The following is an 18,156-nucleotide window of genomic DNA, read 5'->3' as shown; positions in this document are numbered from 1 at the left end:
TAGATCAGTGATTTTGTTATAAATCAGAGCTTAAAAGGTGCAAGACATGTCTGTAAATCCTTGACTGTAACCCAATAGTTCTTTGTCACCTGCATATGACTTGAATGGTGTACTTTGAAGGATTCACATTTCTGGGGCTTATTACTAGTACAGAATATTTTTCATAACTATATGACTGTGATACCTCAAACCCCAGTCTTCACAATTCCTTATATAACACCTCAGTAGTCATATGGACTTTTTTATTTCTTCTCCTGAAGTGTTTTGAAATGTCTCTTGATCAGGCTAAATGTAACAAGCCGACAAAAAATTGCCCTAACCATTGTATATTTCTGTCCTTCATTTGACTCCCCCACAACTCCAGTTGGCCACCAGGAACAAAGACAGCAACCATATGTAAGCTCAAAATTTCATTATACAGTGTCTTGAAAAAGTATTCATGCCCCTTGAAATTTTCCACATTTTGTCATATTACAATCAAAAATGTAAATGTATTTTATTTGGCTTTTATGTGATAGACCAACACAAAGTGGCACATAATTGTGAAGTGGAAGGAAAATTATAAATGGTTTTCACAATTTTGAGCCAGTACTTTGTAGAACCACCTTTTGCTGCAATTACAGCTGCAAGTCTTTTTGGGGATGTCACTACTAGCTCTTTGTACATCTAGAGAGTGAACTTTTTGCCCATTCTTCTTTGTAAAATAGCTCAAGCTCTGTCATATTGGATGGAGTGCATCACTCTGTGAATGGCAATTTTCAAGTCCTGCCACAGATTCTCAATAGGATTTAGGACCTTGATTGGGTCATTCTAACTCATGAATATGCTTTGATCTAAATCATTCCATTGTAGCTCTGGCTGTATGTGTAGGGTCATTGTCCTGCTTGAAGGTGAACCCCTGCCCCAATCTCAAATCTTTTGCACACTCTAACAGGTTTTCTTCTAAGATTGACCTGTATTTGGCTCCATCCATCTTCCCATCAACTCTGACCAGCTTTCCTATCCCTGTGGTGTGTCCAGGGTGATGTGCAGTGTTAGTATTCCGCCACACATAGCGTTTTGCTTTTAGGCCAAAAAATTCAATTTTGGTCAATTCTGACCAAGAGCACTTCTTCTTGCCACTCTTCCATAGGCCAGAGTTGTGGAGTAATAGTTGTCCTGTGGATAGATTCTCCCACCTGAACTGTAGATCTCTGCAGCTCCTCCAGAGTTACCATGGGCCTCCTGGCGGCTTCTCTGATTAATGCTCTCCTTGCCTTGCCTTGCCTGTAAGTTTAGCTGGACGGCCATGTCTTGGTAGGTTTGCAGTTATACCATACTCTGAGGGCTTCACAGAACAGCCATATAAATTACACGCAGGTGGACCCTATTTACTAATTAGGTGACTTCTGAAGGCAATTGGTTCCCCGCTTTTCAGATATTTAATTGTAAAAAAAAAATTAAAATCATTTAGCATTTTTCTTCCACTTCACAATTATGTGCCGCTTTGTGTTGGTCTATCACATAAAATTCCAATAAAATAAATTTTACATTTTTGGTTATGACATGACAAAATGTGGAAAATTTCAATGGATACTTTTTCAATAGTTTCAATACTTTTTCAAAGATAAAAAGCATTCTGTGTGCAGCAGTCCCCTCAGACCCCCTAATACTTATCGTACATACTGAAACTTTCACAACATTAGCCAAACAGGGCTTACTGATAGTGACCATATCTCCTTATTTCTTTATTCCTAAACGGAGGAGTAAAGCTTTGTCTAAAATTTTTACAGGTTACTTTACGTAGACCACACATGGTCCATTTTGGTAAGTCCCAGTGCTGAAAACAATAGTTTGCATTCATCTACTAAAACATCGATACCCACACATACATTCACACCCATTCATACTTGCCTGCCGGAATTACGGCAGGGTGATACTTCACCCTCGCCCCCTCCACTGATCCCCAACCAAACAACAGGATTATTGCGATCATATTTAGGGTAGCTATGTACCACAGGCTCTCTATGCCCCTAATAAGGGGGTGAAACCCCCTATTGTTGGGAAAGCGGGGGTGTCTTTCCAAAAGGAGTCTTCAATATCAAGCCAAGGCTGCCAGGTCTTGGTAAACTTTTTGGGGCAGGTCCTGCCCTGGTAAATGAGTTTAAAGATTGGCATAACCTTATTAATCATACAGAACAACATTTGAACACTTGGAGCGGATACAGTCTTCCATTGCAATAGTATTAATTTTCTGGCATAAAACAGTATTATTCGAACCAGAGTTCGATTATGGGTCTTGTGTAGGAAGTCATTAAAGACACCCAAAAGCCTGACATCTGGAGTGCGGGGGAACGCTAGGTGTAGGGTGTTTTCAAGAAAGGAGAATACGCCTGTCCAGAACATCGACAGGACTAGACAAGACCAGAACATGTGTATGTATCCAGCATCAGTGCAGTCACACCTGGGGCAGGAGTCATATCCCATGTGGGCAAGTATATATATGTATAAATTTAAACTGCATATATTGCATATATTGGTCGTTAGACCCAAAAGGTCCAAAAAACAGCCTTCCGAGGCCTCCTCCCATCCCTCCTCGGATAGCTCAGGGATGTCTACCATCCACTTCCGTTGCACAATCTAAAAGGGTTTAACCTCTGCCATCTGCAGACGGGAGTAGATGGACGTGACTAATTTTGCAATATCTGGGTACGACAAAAGCACCTCCATGGGTGATTCAGTCAGCTCCTGGGTCAGACCATTAAACTGCACACGGATGGCATGACGTAATAGGAGGTACTTAAAAATACTTTAAAAATAATTTATTCGTCACTCCACATCTTGCCTTCAGGTCCTCAAAGGAGATATTGGCAAATATGTGAGAGGCGTGGGTGACACCAAGCCGTGTCCACCACAGTGAATCAGGGTGACCCCGGGAGCTCTAGAAAAATGGGGTTGTGCCATAGGGGAGCTTTGGGCGATACCCCTCCCATGCCTGTGATCACCTTATTCCCTTCAGGCCAGGCTAGCCAGCTTACTTCTATCTGGGAACCACGGGAGCAACGTTTTGGTATGGATCTGTGTAAAATGTCAATGAGTGACGTTCCAGATCCAGCAAGGGCGTTCAGTAAAGCGGTGGAGCAGGATGGGGAGACCCCTAGAAACCAGTCATAAACATAGGCAAGCTGAGCTGCTATGAAATAATGTCATAGATTTGGACAGGCCAACCCCCTGTCAACCTTAGCGGCCTGCAGGGAGGCCTTCGCTATTCTCGGGTTTGCCCCCTGCCAGAGGAAGGAGGATAGAAGAGAGTACATTTTTTTGAAAAGTTTTTTGTACAAAAAATTAGGAGATGCCCTAACGATATAAAGAATTTGGGTAGGTATATTATTTTAATGATGTTCACCCGCCCTATTCAATTTAGTGGTAGCGAGACCCAGGTGTGTAACCTGGTCTCCATGTGTGTCATGATTGGAGTAATAAAAAGGGACAAGTCCGCATTGATAAAGATCCCCAGGTATTTAAATGTGGGTTTGATGGTCAATTTGCAACTGACTTTTCCCAGCCTACTTTTAGTCTGGCGACCCTCCCAAACTCCTCCACCACTTCCATCAGGGACATAAAGGATTGTTCTGAGCGATCTAGGTAAATCAGGGCATCATCAGCGTATAGGGAGAACTTTTCAGACAGCTCGCCATAGCAGATGCCACCCACCGGAGCCAAAGGCTCTATGGCCAATGCAAACAGAAGTGGCGAGAGCGGGCAGCCCTGCCTGATGCCCCTATGCAAATGAAACACATCAGATATATCTATATTTGTACATATCCTAGCCTTAGGGTTGGTATAAAGTAGGCGGATCCACTTAATAAATTGAAGACTGAAACCCATATGATGCATAGTTTCCCAAAGGAAGGTCCAATTAACCATGTCAAAGGCTTTTAACACATCCAAAGATAAGAAAACAAAATGGGAAATAGGGACATGAGGGGCAATTGGGACTTTATATGAAACAACACAATACGGCATAATGAGTCATTGACATAGGGTAAAAGATGGATAAACATTTATTTTTCAGTACCCTATGGCAGCATAGTGCATTTGATGATACAAACATTATAATTCATACATATATAATACAGTAGGACATAATATAGTTATATCACATTAATAGTAACATAATAAATAATGTAGCACCTAATCATTAATAGTAATACACACTGCTCCAACAATTAAATAGATAAATAAAACCAAAATGGGGTTAATGACTCCAATAATAGACGCCATGATAAATATAATAGTGCTGTGGCATGGCAGCAAGTAAATAGGCTTGCGTATAGGCTCGACGCGTTTCGTGGAAGGTGGTCCACTCATCAGGAGCTGTTTATTGGAAGTGCCTAAAATGTAACATAATATAGATTAGTAATTAATGATAATTAATTACACCGGGAAGAGGAGGAACAAAAACCTTTGTCCAAGCACTCTTACCCTTAGATAGGTAATATGATGGTATTGAGGCATAAACAATTGCTGTTCATTGGTTGGGAAACAGCCATGGGGAGGATAAACGTCACCCCAGGAGCTGAGGAGATGACCAAACGGCAACACGGCGGAGCAGAACAGGAACCACGTATAGGATTGGTGATTGAAGAATAGCTCTGTAGAAATTAGTGTAGACACGGAGTCCGGAAGGGTAGCTAGGGTGATAGTAATTGTAATAGTGAGCGAATAGTGAGTAAGATGGAAGTGTAACAAACACTCCCAAAATATAAAGAAAAAGAGGTGACACCATGAAGAAAGGAATAGAGAAAATAAAAAAATAAAAAACCAAAGCTTTAGGGACCTGCTAAGATAACACTAGACCACTTTTTGTTCAGTGTCAGCCCTGTGAATGTGCAGGTACAGACGGCGAATGTTGTCATATGTACTCTTTCCAGGCATAAATCCGGTCTGGTCCCTATGGATAAGGTGTAGAATAACCTTCTGTAGTCTCAGTGCTAAATTTTTGTCACAGTTTAGGAGAGAGATTGGATGGTAGGACCCACATTTCAATCTGTCCTTATCAGGTTTGGGAATTACAACAATTAGGGCTTCGCACATGGAGGAGGGGAGTTTGCCTTCCTCCAGTGCCTGTCCAAACTGAGAGTGTAATTTCTGTGCCAATTCTTCGGCATAGTTTTTATACCATTCAGCAGGCAGCCCGTCCAATCCTGGGGTTTTGTTAGAGGGGAGTGAGTAAATAGCTTTGGTGATTTCTTCAATGGTCAGTGGTTCATCTAGAATAGTGTTGTGTGAGTCCTCTAGTATGGGGAACTGGAGGGATTCGAAAAACCCCAACGTTTCCCGCTCGGCCGGAGGGGATGGGGATGAATAAAGGTTTTCATAAAAGGACTTGAATGTTTGATTAATGGTCAGGGGGTCAGATGTTATAGAACCGTCAGGTATGGTCCTGTCAACGTATTCTGTACAGGAGAGGTATGCCAAAATTTTGCTGTTTTTGCCACTATATTCATGCAGTCTGGCCAACAGATATAGCTGCTGCTTTCGTGTTGCATCTGCCCTATGGAGATCCAGGGCCCTGTGCACCCTCACCAAGACTCCATGGGAGTCTGGAGTGGGAGTCCCAGAGTATTGGGCCCTGTCGGTCTCCAGGGAGCATTCCAGGGCCAGAAGGGAAACGCAAGAGGTCTTCCTATGCTTGGCGATATTGGAAATGTAAGAGCCCCGCATGGTCGCCTTGAAGGCATCCCATGTGGGGCCAGGGGAAGCCGAGCTGGCATTTTCCCCCCAATAGTGGAACATATCCTGCCAGACCGATTCCTGTAATTCAGGGGTGGAAATCCAGAGGGGACTGTGTCTCCACTGCCGAAAGGAGGGCCGGTGGCCCAGTAGTAGTTCCACCCTAAGGGCTGAGTGGTCTGATATCGTCTGAGAAAGGTATGTGATTGTTTGGACATAAGGGACCAGGTCTGGGGTCCCTAGAGCATAGTCCAACCTGGAAAGAGTACAGTATGTCCAGGATTGGCAGGAGTATTCACTTGCCGCTGTATGGCTACGTCGCCAAAGCTCAACGTATCCAAAGGAGGCACACCACTGACCAAACAGTTTAGATTCATACTTGAGGGGCTTCAATCTGTCCAAACTTGGGTTCAAAACTGAATTAAAGTCTCCCGGCACAATGGTAGGAAGCGTTGGCAAGGTGGAGAATTGTGTACTCAAGTCCGTGAAGACTGCAGCCGTGACCGGAGGGGGAGCATACACCACTACCAGCAGCAGTGGCGTGGCATGGATTGTGCATTGTAGCAAAATATAGCGTCCCTTAGGATCCAGGGCCACACGATCGCAGGAAAAAGGGAGACCCTTTTTTATGAGAATGGAGACCCCCCTGGCATAGTTAGAATATGCGGAGTGGTATCCGTGCATTACCCAATTTTTTTAAGGCAAGTATTTTGGTTCCCATAAGGTGCGTTTCCTGTAAGCACAGTATATGTGGCCCATGTGCCTTAAGGAAATCGAATAGGGAAGCCCTTTTAAATTTTAGAGTTTAACCCTCTGACATTCCAGGAGATGCATGTGACTATAGACATGATGGGGTTTTAAGAATGGGACCAAAAAGAGTCCAATGTGAGCAATTGCTAACATGGTTAAAAAAGTAGGTTTCTTCACGGCTGCAATCCTGGACTGGGGGGAAGCGGGCGAGGGAGAGAACATACACACACAGACACACCACAGACATCCAATCATACATCAATACCTTGAGATACAAAAGTCCAAATGGAACTGGGATTTTCTCCATTTTAACCCCTGCCATACCCCAAAAACGAGGGGCTGGCTTAAACCCCAAACTTCTAGTAGGCACTAGGAACATAGCCAATACAGGCAAGTCAGCAAAAAACTTTGATCAGTCAGTGATCAGGGGTGAACAAACTTTTAGCAGCTTAGTCATCTTGTAAAGATCTGTATCCTCTTGTACAGCAATGGAGTACCTACCACAATGCACGGTCCCCTTGGTTGGGGCAGAAAAAGAAAACAAGAGAGATTTGTAGCTGGTGCGGGGAGACCCCGATCAGGTAGCAGGTGCCTGGTCAGATGTGCGGCCAGGCTGGTGCAGAGATTCATACCAGGATAGGGCGTTTGCAGAGGTTTGGAAAAAGTACACCTGGCCCTAGTGTACCACTCTCAGCGTGGCGGGAAATTGCATGGAGTACTGTATGGTATTCTCCCTCAGCTTCTGTTTATTGTGTTGATATTTGGCTCTCGCCGCACGGACTGTTGGAAAGTAATCCGAGAAGAGGGACACCGATGCATTATTCATTTTTAGGCTCCCTTTTATGTGGGCAGCATGCAGGATAGCGTCCCTGTCCCTATAGTTTAGGAGACGGATCACCATGGTGCGAGGGGGGTTGCCTGCAGGGAGAGGTCTGCCAGGGACACTGTGGGCGCGCTCCAGTACAAAGCAGGGGGATAAACAGTCCTTTCCAATTTCCTGGGTGAACCAGCATTCTAAAAAGGATACTGGCTCAGCGCCCTCGACCAGTTCTGGTAGGCCCACCAGGCGCAGGTTGTTTCTGCATAGGTGATTTTCCAAATCGTCGACTTTATCCTCCAGGGATTGAATTTTATTACCGTGGGTTTTTAATACAGGTAGGATTGGGCCGACAGTGTCTTCCAGATCACTGATTTGGCGCTCCGTGTCAGAGACCCGGTCCCACACTTTATGCATGTCCTGGCACATTATAGTAATGTCCAACTTTAATTCCTCCACCTTGCCCATTATAACAGAGTGATTTTCTTTGATAATTTTGAGGACATCCAGCATGGTGGGCTCCGGTTCCGGGCCGTCCTCTAGGCCGTCATCGCTGGGAGAAGGATGGGCCGAGGATGCTGAGGGTGTGGAGGTCCCAGGGGATGGTGGTGGTGATGGGTCTGGCTCCTCTCCAAAGAGATCCGGTGTGGATGTCAGGGGCGCTTGTGGTATGGTGGAGTGGCAGCCATCTTGGTAGGAGCGTGTGGTGATACTTATCCTTGCCGGGGGCTGTTTCTTCCCCATTCTCTTTCCCATCCACCAGATTCCTCCGAAAATAGATCACAGGGTTTCCCTTGAGTGTCTGGGAGAAGTTTCAGTTACTTTAGAGTGGCAGGTAAGGAGGATTGCATAGGATTGTGCAGAGGGATCTCAGAGCTGCTGTGAGAAACGTCTGCTCACATGCTGCATCAGGCCACGCCCCCCAAACAAATATCTTAATATGAGTATTAGGGATAACCTCGATGTTCGAATCAAACATAAGTTTGACTCGAACATCAGGTGTTCGCCCGTTCGCCGAACAGCGAAAATTATGGGGCATCCGCAGGAAATTCAAGCACTGTGGAACACTCCATAATGCACTGCGAGATTACAGTGCATTGCTGTATGATGATTGCCCAAAGCATGCACCTGGCCTGCCTGTTTTGGCCAATCACAGCACACTCTGCAAAGAGAGCCATAATTGGCCAAAGGCAGGGTGCCTTTGGCCAATCATGGCTCAGGGGGACTAAGTCCACACCCCACATTATATAAGGCTGCTTACATAGCGCTCGTGTATAGTGTGTGGACGGAGAAAGTTTGAGCTAGGCAGGTTAGTAATACGGCAGTGTATTATTTGTTATATATATATATATATATATATATATATATTGTAAGGGATCTTCCCGGGGTAGGGTGTGTTTGGACACAGTTCACAGCAGACTTGGAATTTATAAAGCAGATCTTGGCGTTTATTCGTGGTACAAACAGTCCAGCAAACAAAATATACAGCAACACCGTGCTTTCTAAGTACAACAAAAATAAAAGTCCTAGCCTGGCTGGGCGCTTACTAACAGGTTCTGCTCACCTATCTGACACTTACAAACTGTTAACCTTCAAAATCTATATTTCTGATTTATTAATCAGAAGATATGATATGGGTTGAAAAGAGAATTCTTATTGACAAAGGAAAGGGAGGTTTAACATAACACCATTTATTAGAGTACGTTACAGGTTTATCTAATACACAGAAAATATCTATAGTCTAAGTGAGGGAGTAAAATATTAGTTTAAAATACAACAAGAGTACAATACATTCATTACAATACAAAACAGGACATATGACAATTCGGTATACCTTGTAAGTGCTGGGAGATGATCTGATATGTTACCTAATATTGGTCCATAGCTCTGGTCAGTTCTCATCTGCCATTACCCTAGGGTTGGGTTCCCTTAAAAAGGGCCCTCTCTCATTGACTTGCATAGGACCACACTGATTGGTTAGCGATAATTAGTCTGAAGCCCACTTAATTAAAGAGGAAGTTTGCTCTTGAATAGGACACTTAACTATGCATAGTCCCAGCCGGGGTAAATTGTCCATTCCTGAACAGATCAAAGAAATATTTTAAGCATATCAACCACCCTTTGAAATGGATAAATGGTGGATTAGCACGGAAGAATACACAAGCCTTTATCTAGCAAATGAATTCGGCTCCGTACCGACTACACACCCCAAATGGTATCTGTTCGTGGGTTTTGATTATTACATTAGGTAAACAGCAGGACATCTCCCTCACACCCACACTTGGCATACCTGTGAGACAAAGGTATTGTTAATTGAATTATATACGCTGACCAGACGTCTGTTCCTGTACATCAAACCATCTGTGCCGGTTAAGCTAAACTACTACTAATATCTACATCTATAATACAAATATTCCCAGTTGCTAATGGAGATTACTCATAAACTCCTCATAAGGCAACAGATGACCCCTTGTGGCAAGTTGAGTCCAATGAAACGACGCCACACTTAAGTGAGTAATTGTTTATGTCTAATCTCCATTAGTGAGTTCAGTTTCTCTCTCTGCCATCTTAGAAGTCGGCCGAGATATATCACCATACCCGTCATAAATAACAGTACCCCACACTGCAATATGAGAAGACCTTTTATTCCCATTTCTACCCAGGTCCTGGTGGTGACCAAACTGAAATCCCCATCATGTAAAAGTTCATTCAACCTTTTCCCTGTTTTCTCCATATCATTACTAATTTGAATTATATGGGTATCCTTCCTTGCGAGCAGATTGTGAAGGTTTACTGACAGAGTATCAATTTTTACATCAAAATGGGGTAGATAGGTTATAGGATCTGGGACATCAGGGGGACTCTCAATGATATAGTCTTCTGTTAACACTGGTATGGGGGCTACTACAGTTTGCCCAATAATAGTGTACTCGTGTGGAATGAAGCAAAAATTTGGATAGGGTATGGGACACGACTGACCCCCATAGAGAAATGTCTGGTGATTTGTAACGACACAGTACAGTCCATCCATGTGGTAGGTGACCTTTGTGCTAGGTGTTCTCCATTTTGACAGCTTCACTGGGCAGTTAGCTTCCATCTCACTTGTGCTGGTTTCTTGAGGTGGGTGGCGTGGACTTTCCAGTTGGGGGTCCCTCGCTACTTTGGCGGTGGGATCCGGGTCATTGCTTAGACCACAGACTGGAGTGTCAATTTCAAACACATCACAACGGCATAAGTACCTATTGTCTTTGACAGTGCAGCAGGCAGTGTGTGGTGCTTTCCATCGCCCTTGAACTTGAATGAGCATTTCGGGGAGGTGCAACCTTTCCTTGTACACGTCGTTTTCAAGGTACCCGAGGGAGTGTATGGACGCCATCGTGTTAAAGTAGTCATCTTGTGGATGGAACACTGGCAGCGACATGGTGAAGGAAACATACATTAGGTCCCGGTAGGCGCACAGGGACGGGCTCTTCTTGCAAGCAAATGGCCCTCTATTTGGGTGTGGTGTTACTATCCCTATATTTCGAATTGTGGAAACTGGCAGAGGTTTGCACTTGTCTCCAGAATGTACATTCATTCCACCACTATTATTAGTGTGAGTACAATACCATTGGGTAAGGTCGGTATCTCTTAATATATCAGGGATTTTACCTGCTTGGATATCTCGGATGATATTAGTGACCTTGGTTAAAACAAAATTTCCATACGCAGTGCATATTACCTCTTTCCCCATACCATCCTCTCTAGCTTTCTGATTATTTATGTTTATGATTTCGTTGATTTTCTGTTGTGTCTTTTCAAACAACTGGGCAATATCTTTCATGTTATACACCGTAAACCTTTCCTCCTCTGCAAGCCCCTCAACACCCTGCAGAACTGGTTTCAGCACTTGCCGACCCTCTTTTTGTTCAAAATTTCCGATATGCCTGCGAATCGCTGACAAATCGGCTCGGTTCCAAATTGACATGCCAGATCCAAAAAGTCCTGGGATGGACCCAAGTATGCTGTCCAACCCCTTTAACTTTCTGGATCTGAAAATGCCCCTATGGGGAGTGAGGTTTGGTTCTGCAAATGGGTCCTGAGTTCGGCTTGCATGGGAGGCAATCAAATCTACCAGCAAGGAGGAGTAAAACAGAGACACATTTGTCCGGGCACATGAGCCGAATTCAGCCATGTTCCACTGGGACAAATTAAGTACCACGGGTACATGAATGAACTTAACGTTATTGAACAGAATTCCAGGGATTGATGTTGCCGTTAGGCCACTAGGTGGTCCCTCTTGCAGTGATGGGCATTCCAAGGATGTTGGTTCATAGTAGGGGATTGCAGCTGTATTTTTGGGCAAAATGGTAGGAGCAGGGGTGTTAGTCTTTGGGGACACGTGCAAGGTGACTTTTCCTGGGACGTACTGAAGAGTGGATGCCTGTGTGTTGCTGGACAAGGGGATGGAGATAACAAAATAATATTTCCACTCTCCGGCATCACTCAACCGTGTCTCTTGAATCAACAAGGATCCATTCTGAAAACTCATGACTCTATCCCGGTAGTCAGTGATATTCCCTGCGACGCCGTTACCCCAGACGAGATGATTATCAATGGGACTCCACCAATATACTTGCTTCCCCACAGTCCCTACAATGGCCACAGGTAATAAAATGGATTCCCCCTCTAGGCAGTAGACAGGATTCTTGTCAACGATCACGCTGATGAGTGGTCCAGTCTCCTCTTCCTTGGTAGTTGTGATCAGCTGGAGCAGGATAACGATCCACATCGACTTCATGGCTCTAAAAGGAAAGAAAGCAGCACATTTTAGTTGATTTCTTTGGCTCCATGGAACTGTTTCAGTTGGTTCGCATGAACCCATTTATCTTGTGTCTTTTTGCCCGCCTCTATTCTGATTTTATATACAGAAGGACTTAATTTATCAATAATAGAAAATGGACCTCTCCATTTTTGACTTAGACTGTGATCCAGGGGACGTAGTTCCAAGAACATAACTCGGTCTCCTATGGCCCAAGTGCATTCTCGAACCCCTTTGTCAAAATACGCCTTGGCTTTCTTTTGACTTTTACCCATTTGTGCTGCGGCAAATACATGGATCTCTTTTACCGCTTTTTGGAGTTTAAGGAGGTATTGGTCCATTGACAGTCTGTCTATGGTAGGTGTATGCATCTCTAGCCAGAGATGTTCAGGGAGTCTCATCTGTCTACCTGTCAGCACTTCAAAGGGTGTCAGCCGGGTAGCATATGAGGGGGTTGCTCGGATGGCCATGGCCAGTAATGGCAGCAGATTATCCCAGTTCTTACCATTGATGTGTACAAATTTTTTTAGCATTGTCTTAATCTGCCGATTGGCTCTTTCAACCTGACCTGAAGATTCTGGGTGATATGGAATGTGAAATTTTTGCTCCACCCCTAACATCTGTAGGCAGGTTTTTACCACCTTTCCAGTAAAATGGGTCCCCTGATCTGACTCTATTGATCCTGGGAGCCCCCATCTACTGAACACCTGTTCCACTAAAATCTTAGCCGTATTTTGTGCAGTGTTACTTTTGGTTGGGAAGATCTCTGCCCATTTAGAAAATAAATCTGTGACTACGAAGATGAATCTGTTGTTTCTAGAAGTGACTGGCAAGGGTCCCATGTAATCCATTTGTAAGGCATTCCATGGCCCTTCTTTCAGTCTAATTCGTAAAGGGGCATTGATCTTCCTTGGTGCGGGGTTAACCTGTGCACAGACAATACAATTGTCACAATACTGCTTCACATCTGCCATCATGGAAGGCCACCAACCTATGTTCTTGAGCCGCTCACCTGTTTTCTCTGACCCTTGATGACCCCCAGTAGGTAGGTCATGCACTATGTAAATCATTTCATTTTGGTATTTTTCAGGAACCACCCAAGTTACTTCATCTCCATGATGTAACAATACCTTTTTATCTTCTGACAATGTGAGGTGTTTTATATATTTTGCCAAAGTATTCCCCTCAGAGAGTTCTCCAGTCTCATTTTGCAGTTTTTGCATTATTTCCTTAATGTTGTCATCCTGGCATTGTATGTCCGAAATATCCGGAACTACTATGCAGGATTTTGTGAGGGCACAAACACTGGGGCACAAGACTAGGTCCGGTAAATTCGACGGAATTTCCCAGATCTCCCCTCCCTGTGCTCCTTGTTTGGCCAAGCAATCCGCCGCCTCATTTTGTTCCCAGTATGGGGCAGTACCTGAATGACCTTTAACTTTGCACACCCATGGTTTGACTGGCAACTTTTGCACCAATGATACAATATATTTCAACAGGGATGCATGTTTAAGTGGAGACCCATCTGAGGACATGTACTGGTGGGTGTGCCAGAAGGGCAGAAATTCTGTAAGAGCATTACAGACCCACGCAGAATCTGAGTATAAAACAATTTCTTGGTCCCCTTTCATCAGTTCTAGGGCATGAGCGATTGCAGCCACTTCCGCAAATTGTGCTGATTTGACTTTACATGACCGAAAGATTGATGTTTGGGTCTTTGCTTGTGGATTGATATAGTATATTCCAAATCCTGCACATGGAGAACCCTCCACGTAAAAACATGATCCATCTGTGAAAATTTGGCCTGCGTTTTCAGGGACTGTTTCCTTTACTGACAAAGGTCTAAAGAATTGTTGTGCCGATGATTGTGGGGTGATATCACATTCATGTGGTACTCCCTGGTAAAGGAGGCCATGGGCTCTAGTGGACGGATTATTTGTGTGTTGAACTTTAATGTCTCTGTCTTGAAGCAACAAAGCCCAATGGGCCAATCTGGCATTGGATACATTGCCATCCTTCACTCGGTCTGTGAGTAAAAATTTAGTGGGAGTGTGCGTTGTGTGCAGGATGACTGGGTTAAGTCCTATGATGTATGTGAAGTATTTCACTGCCCAAAACGTAACTAGGAGGTGTTTTTCACATAGAGAGTACTTCATTTCCACAGGAGATAATAATTTAGACGCATATGAAATGGGTCTCTGTTGCCCATGGATTTCCTGTGACAGAACAGCTGACATGGCTGTCTCTGATATGGCAGTCTCAATGTGAAAGGGCAGTTGGTACTCTGGGTTGGCTAATGCTGGCGCTTGCGCTAAAGCTTCTTTAAGCTCCTGCACTGCCTTGGTGTGTTGCTCAGTCCATTGCCATTGGGTATCCTTTTTCAACAAATCATACAGTGGTGCAGATTTTTGTGCAAATTCAGGGATGAAAGCCCGTGAATAATTTACCAATCCTAAAAAAGATCTCAGAGTCGGGATGCTCACTGGCAGCGGTAATTGTAGAATGGCTTTTACCTTTTCCGTTGCTATCTTACGTCCGTTTGCTGTCACTGTAATCCCAAGAAAAGACACAGATTCCTTCAACAATTGTGCCTTAATGGGATTACACTTCAGTCCCGCCTTTCCTAGGATCTGCAGAAGTTCCTCCAATAGCCGCAAATGTTCTTCTTTGTCGCATGTGGCTAGCAACAAATCGTCCACGTACTGGAAAAGATTCTTTGGAGAAGAAAAATCAATTAAAATATCTCTCATGGTTGCATGAAATAACGTAGGAGAGTTATGAAATCCTTGAGGGACAGAATTGAAAGTATACTGTTTTCCGAGAAATGTAAATGCAAATTTGTATTGACATTCTTCTGACAACGGTAATGACCAAAAACCATTTGATATGTCCAGCACTGTGAAATATTTGTGTTTGGGATTTAACATGCTCAACACATCCGGGACAGATGCAACGGTGGGGGCGCAATTGTTTGTAATACTGTTCAATTTGCGGTAATCGATTGTTAATCTCCACGAATTGTCAGTACTTTTGCGAATCGGCCATATTGGCGCATTTGTTGTTGATACACATGGTCTGATGACCTTTTGGTCAAGCAGTGACTCTATGGTTTCCTGTATGTAGCTGATAGCTTCCTTTGGAAAGGGGTATTGTTTCTGCGGAACTGGGTCTGGCCCACTGATGTGTATTACCGTATTTACCTTTCCACAGTCATGTTTGTGTTTTGCAAAGGATTCCTGATGTCTTTCTATCACAGGGTGCAGAAGCTGATGTTCTGGGTGATCTGTAATGATCTCCAGTATGTCATATTTTAAATCATTGCGTTTGATGGCTGCAATTGTGTGAGAATCAGGTATCACAATGGTGCTATTCTGATCAGTTGGAACCCCTTGCAATAATAACAGGTTGGTCAGATCCAACATACATCCATTGGGAATTAAGAAGTCTGAACCCAGCAGGCTGGTTTCATTTGGCAAACACATTAATGCTAATGGCTGTTTTAGGGTTAACTCACCAATTTGGATTGTTAGGGGCTTGGACAAGGCAGACTCAACATTATGTCCAGCAAAGCTCTGGAGCTTCAGTGGCTTTCCTGAAGATAGTGTTGAGTTTAAGGGATCTTTGTCATGCATAATTGATATCGCCGCCCCTGTGTCGATTAACATGGCACATTGACGGCCCCTAATCAACGCTGACACTACAGGGCGCCCACACCTATCCAGAGAAATAGGTGCTAAGATTTTGGGGCCTTGTAGTTGTCACCATTGATGACGGTTAGCCTCTGTCTGGGAAGCTACCTGTACTTCCTTTCCAGGGCCTACTTGAAAGGCCTGTAATTGTTGTCGCAACTCTGCATAAGTAGGAGCTCTTTCTGTGTCACTGACATGCTTGCCCTGTGATAGGTGGCTATGAGAGTTTTCTCTTCCTCTGCCTCTGCCTCTATAACCTGATTTCCCCCTATATCCCCTCCCCCTCCCTTGTAAACTTTTGTCCCAGTTAGGGTTGTATGGAGGATTGGCTTCTCCTGGGGCATGGGGGCCTTCTACGGTGGTAGTCCTGCATTGTACTGCAGCCACCTTCCTAAACAGCTGTTTCTCTTCTCTTTCCTTAAGCCTGTGCTGTTTATAGGCTTGGATGGCATGGAATGATCTATGTATTAATCCAATCACCTCCTCATAGCTATGTTTTCTAGGATCTATTAAATGCTCACATTTTATTCGAATAGCGGGATGGGCATTGTGTATCAGTAGGTTCTTATATTCCATGTCCTCTCTAGTGGTTTTACCATTGTTAGTGTTATATGCTGCCCACAATCTATTGGCATAAACTAAAGGATTTTCCTCATTACTTTGTTTGATTTGATAGGCCACCATCAAACCTATAGCTGAGGGGTTTATGACTTTTTGCAATTCGGCCACGGTTACTTTGTAGCTCCCTTTGCCTTCCTTAATTTGATCTGGGAGTGCATTCCAGGTGTGGGCGTCAAGGGTTAATTGTAACACCTTAACTTGGTCACTAGGATTTCGCACACCTAAGAGCTCACACCTCTGTTGTACATTGGTTGCATGTGAAGTAATGTGTTCATTCGTTTTAATTTTGCCAATGAAATCCGCTACACTCATAAGGGTTTTTACAGGTTGAATTGGATATACATTGGAAATCACCTCATTTCCTTCACTATCAAAGCCCAAAAATGTTTGATTTCCTTCAGTAGAGGAGGAAATCTGGGTCCTACCCATGATGGGGAACTTGTCATGCTCCTCATTTGTAGATAGCTGGTCCCCGTTGTCTGGTGGGTCTATGACAATGGTGCATTCTCGATTTTCCTGTGGCTCTGCGATTTCTCCCATCGCCACAGGAAATGTGGAATCGGAACCCATATCTTCCTCTCCCCAATACTCTTCATATTCCTCTGTGTCCCCAATTTCATAGGCACAAGTAGGTGCCGTAGCATTACCTTGTTCGCATCTGTTGGCCACAGCCGCCTGTCCTTTAAGGATAGAAATTGTTTGTAGCAACTGTGACTCGGTTTGCGTGCAGTGTGTGTGATCTATAAATGTTCCTTTCTTAGCTTCATGTAACTGATTTTGGACTACTTTGTATGCAGTAGTTATGTGGTCCAGCTCAGTCTCAACTTTAGTTAGCATGCTTTTATATTGTACCACTTCTTTCTGGGCCAAATTTACACTTTTAACATTTTCCTCCTGTGAGGCATTAACTAATTGATTAAGGGTAGTTAATGTTTGTACCTGGTTCTGTAAAGCTGTATTCTCTTTTTCCTTCTCAGAAATTGTAATATTTTTATTATAGACTATATCTTCTAATTTCTGCATTTTAGTATTCATAGCCATGCAAGCTGCATACATACCTGCTAAGGCTAGACTTTTATGCTGATTTTTTTTGGTTGTTTTAACTTCTTTCTCAAATAACTCCTGGACATAAGTCCAAGGAGATACTTTTAACTTGGCATCACAGGCAAATTCATTGTTCTTATGTTTACGAGTATACGTTGCTACAAAACTTTCTAGACCGGACATGGTAGCCATTACCAATCTATACAATGCAAAATTTGTAAGCTAAATTATGTTAACTTCCCCTGTACTATACAGCCACTTTGAGATTACCGTATAGAAGGAGGGAAGGAAAACACTTTAAAAATAATAATTAAAAAAAAAACATAAACAGACTCAAATAAAAATGCAGAAAATACAGTAAAAATAAAACAATATTTCAGCTCACAATAAAACCCTCTTTTATATTAGTGGGGGAACACTAATTATGCTCACCATAACATTGAGCCTTCAATACAACAATTGACCCAGGGGACAATAGAACCAAGAGCTTTGAGAATGTGTACTGTAAGCCCCCAAGGATCTATATGCTGACAATAGTAATGTAAACGCAGCCGTGTTTACACTAGTATTTGTAACTCAATTCAGTAATACAAACAAAAACCAACAACAAAAACTTTTGGAAGGTCTATTATACTATGCTCAGTGCACCTTATTTCACACTAATACACTACTAATAATCTTTCTCAAAGATTAGCTTCAGTATTCAGCAACAACACTTC

At 43.4% G+C, this 18,156-nt stretch overlaps 2 protein-coding genes across 2 annotated transcripts; both read right to left on the bottom strand.

Moving 5' to 3' along the window:
* Window positions 1–8,952: 8,952 nt before the first annotated feature.
* On the bottom strand, window positions 8,953–14,740 carry LOC143982960 (uncharacterized). Its single transcript, XM_077482126.1, has 2 exons — window positions 14,597–14,740; window positions 8,953–12,066 (listed from the first exon to the last, which is right to left on the bottom strand). Exon 2 carries the CDS (start codon window positions 12,060–12,062, stop codon window positions 9,789–9,791), a length of 2,274 nt encoding a protein of 757 aa, XP_077338252.1. The 5' UTR covers window positions 12,063–12,066; window positions 14,597–14,740; the 3' UTR covers window positions 8,953–9,788.
* Window positions 12,092–15,715, bottom strand: LOC143984160 (protein NYNRIN-like). The gene has a single exon (XM_077484466.1). The coding sequence runs from the start codon at window positions 15,713–15,715 to the stop codon at window positions 12,092–12,094; it is 3,624 nt and encodes a 1,207-aa protein (XP_077340592.1).
* Window positions 15,716–18,156: the final 2,441 nt, after the last annotated feature.

This window comes from Lithobates pipiens, unplaced genomic scaffold, assembly GCF_037356315.1.
Source record: "Lithobates pipiens isolate NorthernLeopardFrog02 unplaced genomic scaffold, aLitPip1_a1.2 Scaffold_16, whole genome shotgun sequence".
NCBI classification, from domain to species: Eukaryota; Metazoa; Chordata; class Amphibia; order Anura; family Ranidae; genus Lithobates; species Lithobates pipiens.
Note: the sequence above shows the minus strand (reverse complement) of the source record. Positions and strands in the feature narration are given on the sequence as shown.

What these genes read in the sequence shown, in the direction of transcription:
- LOC143982960 (XM_077482126.1), bottom strand. Translation starts at nt 12,062, where the DNA reads ATGAAGTCGATGTGGATCGTTATCCTGCTCCAGCTGATCACAACTACC.
- LOC143984160 (XM_077484466.1), bottom strand. Translation starts at nt 15,715, where the DNA reads ATGCATGACAAAGATCCCTTAAACTCAACACTATCTTCAGGAAAGCCA.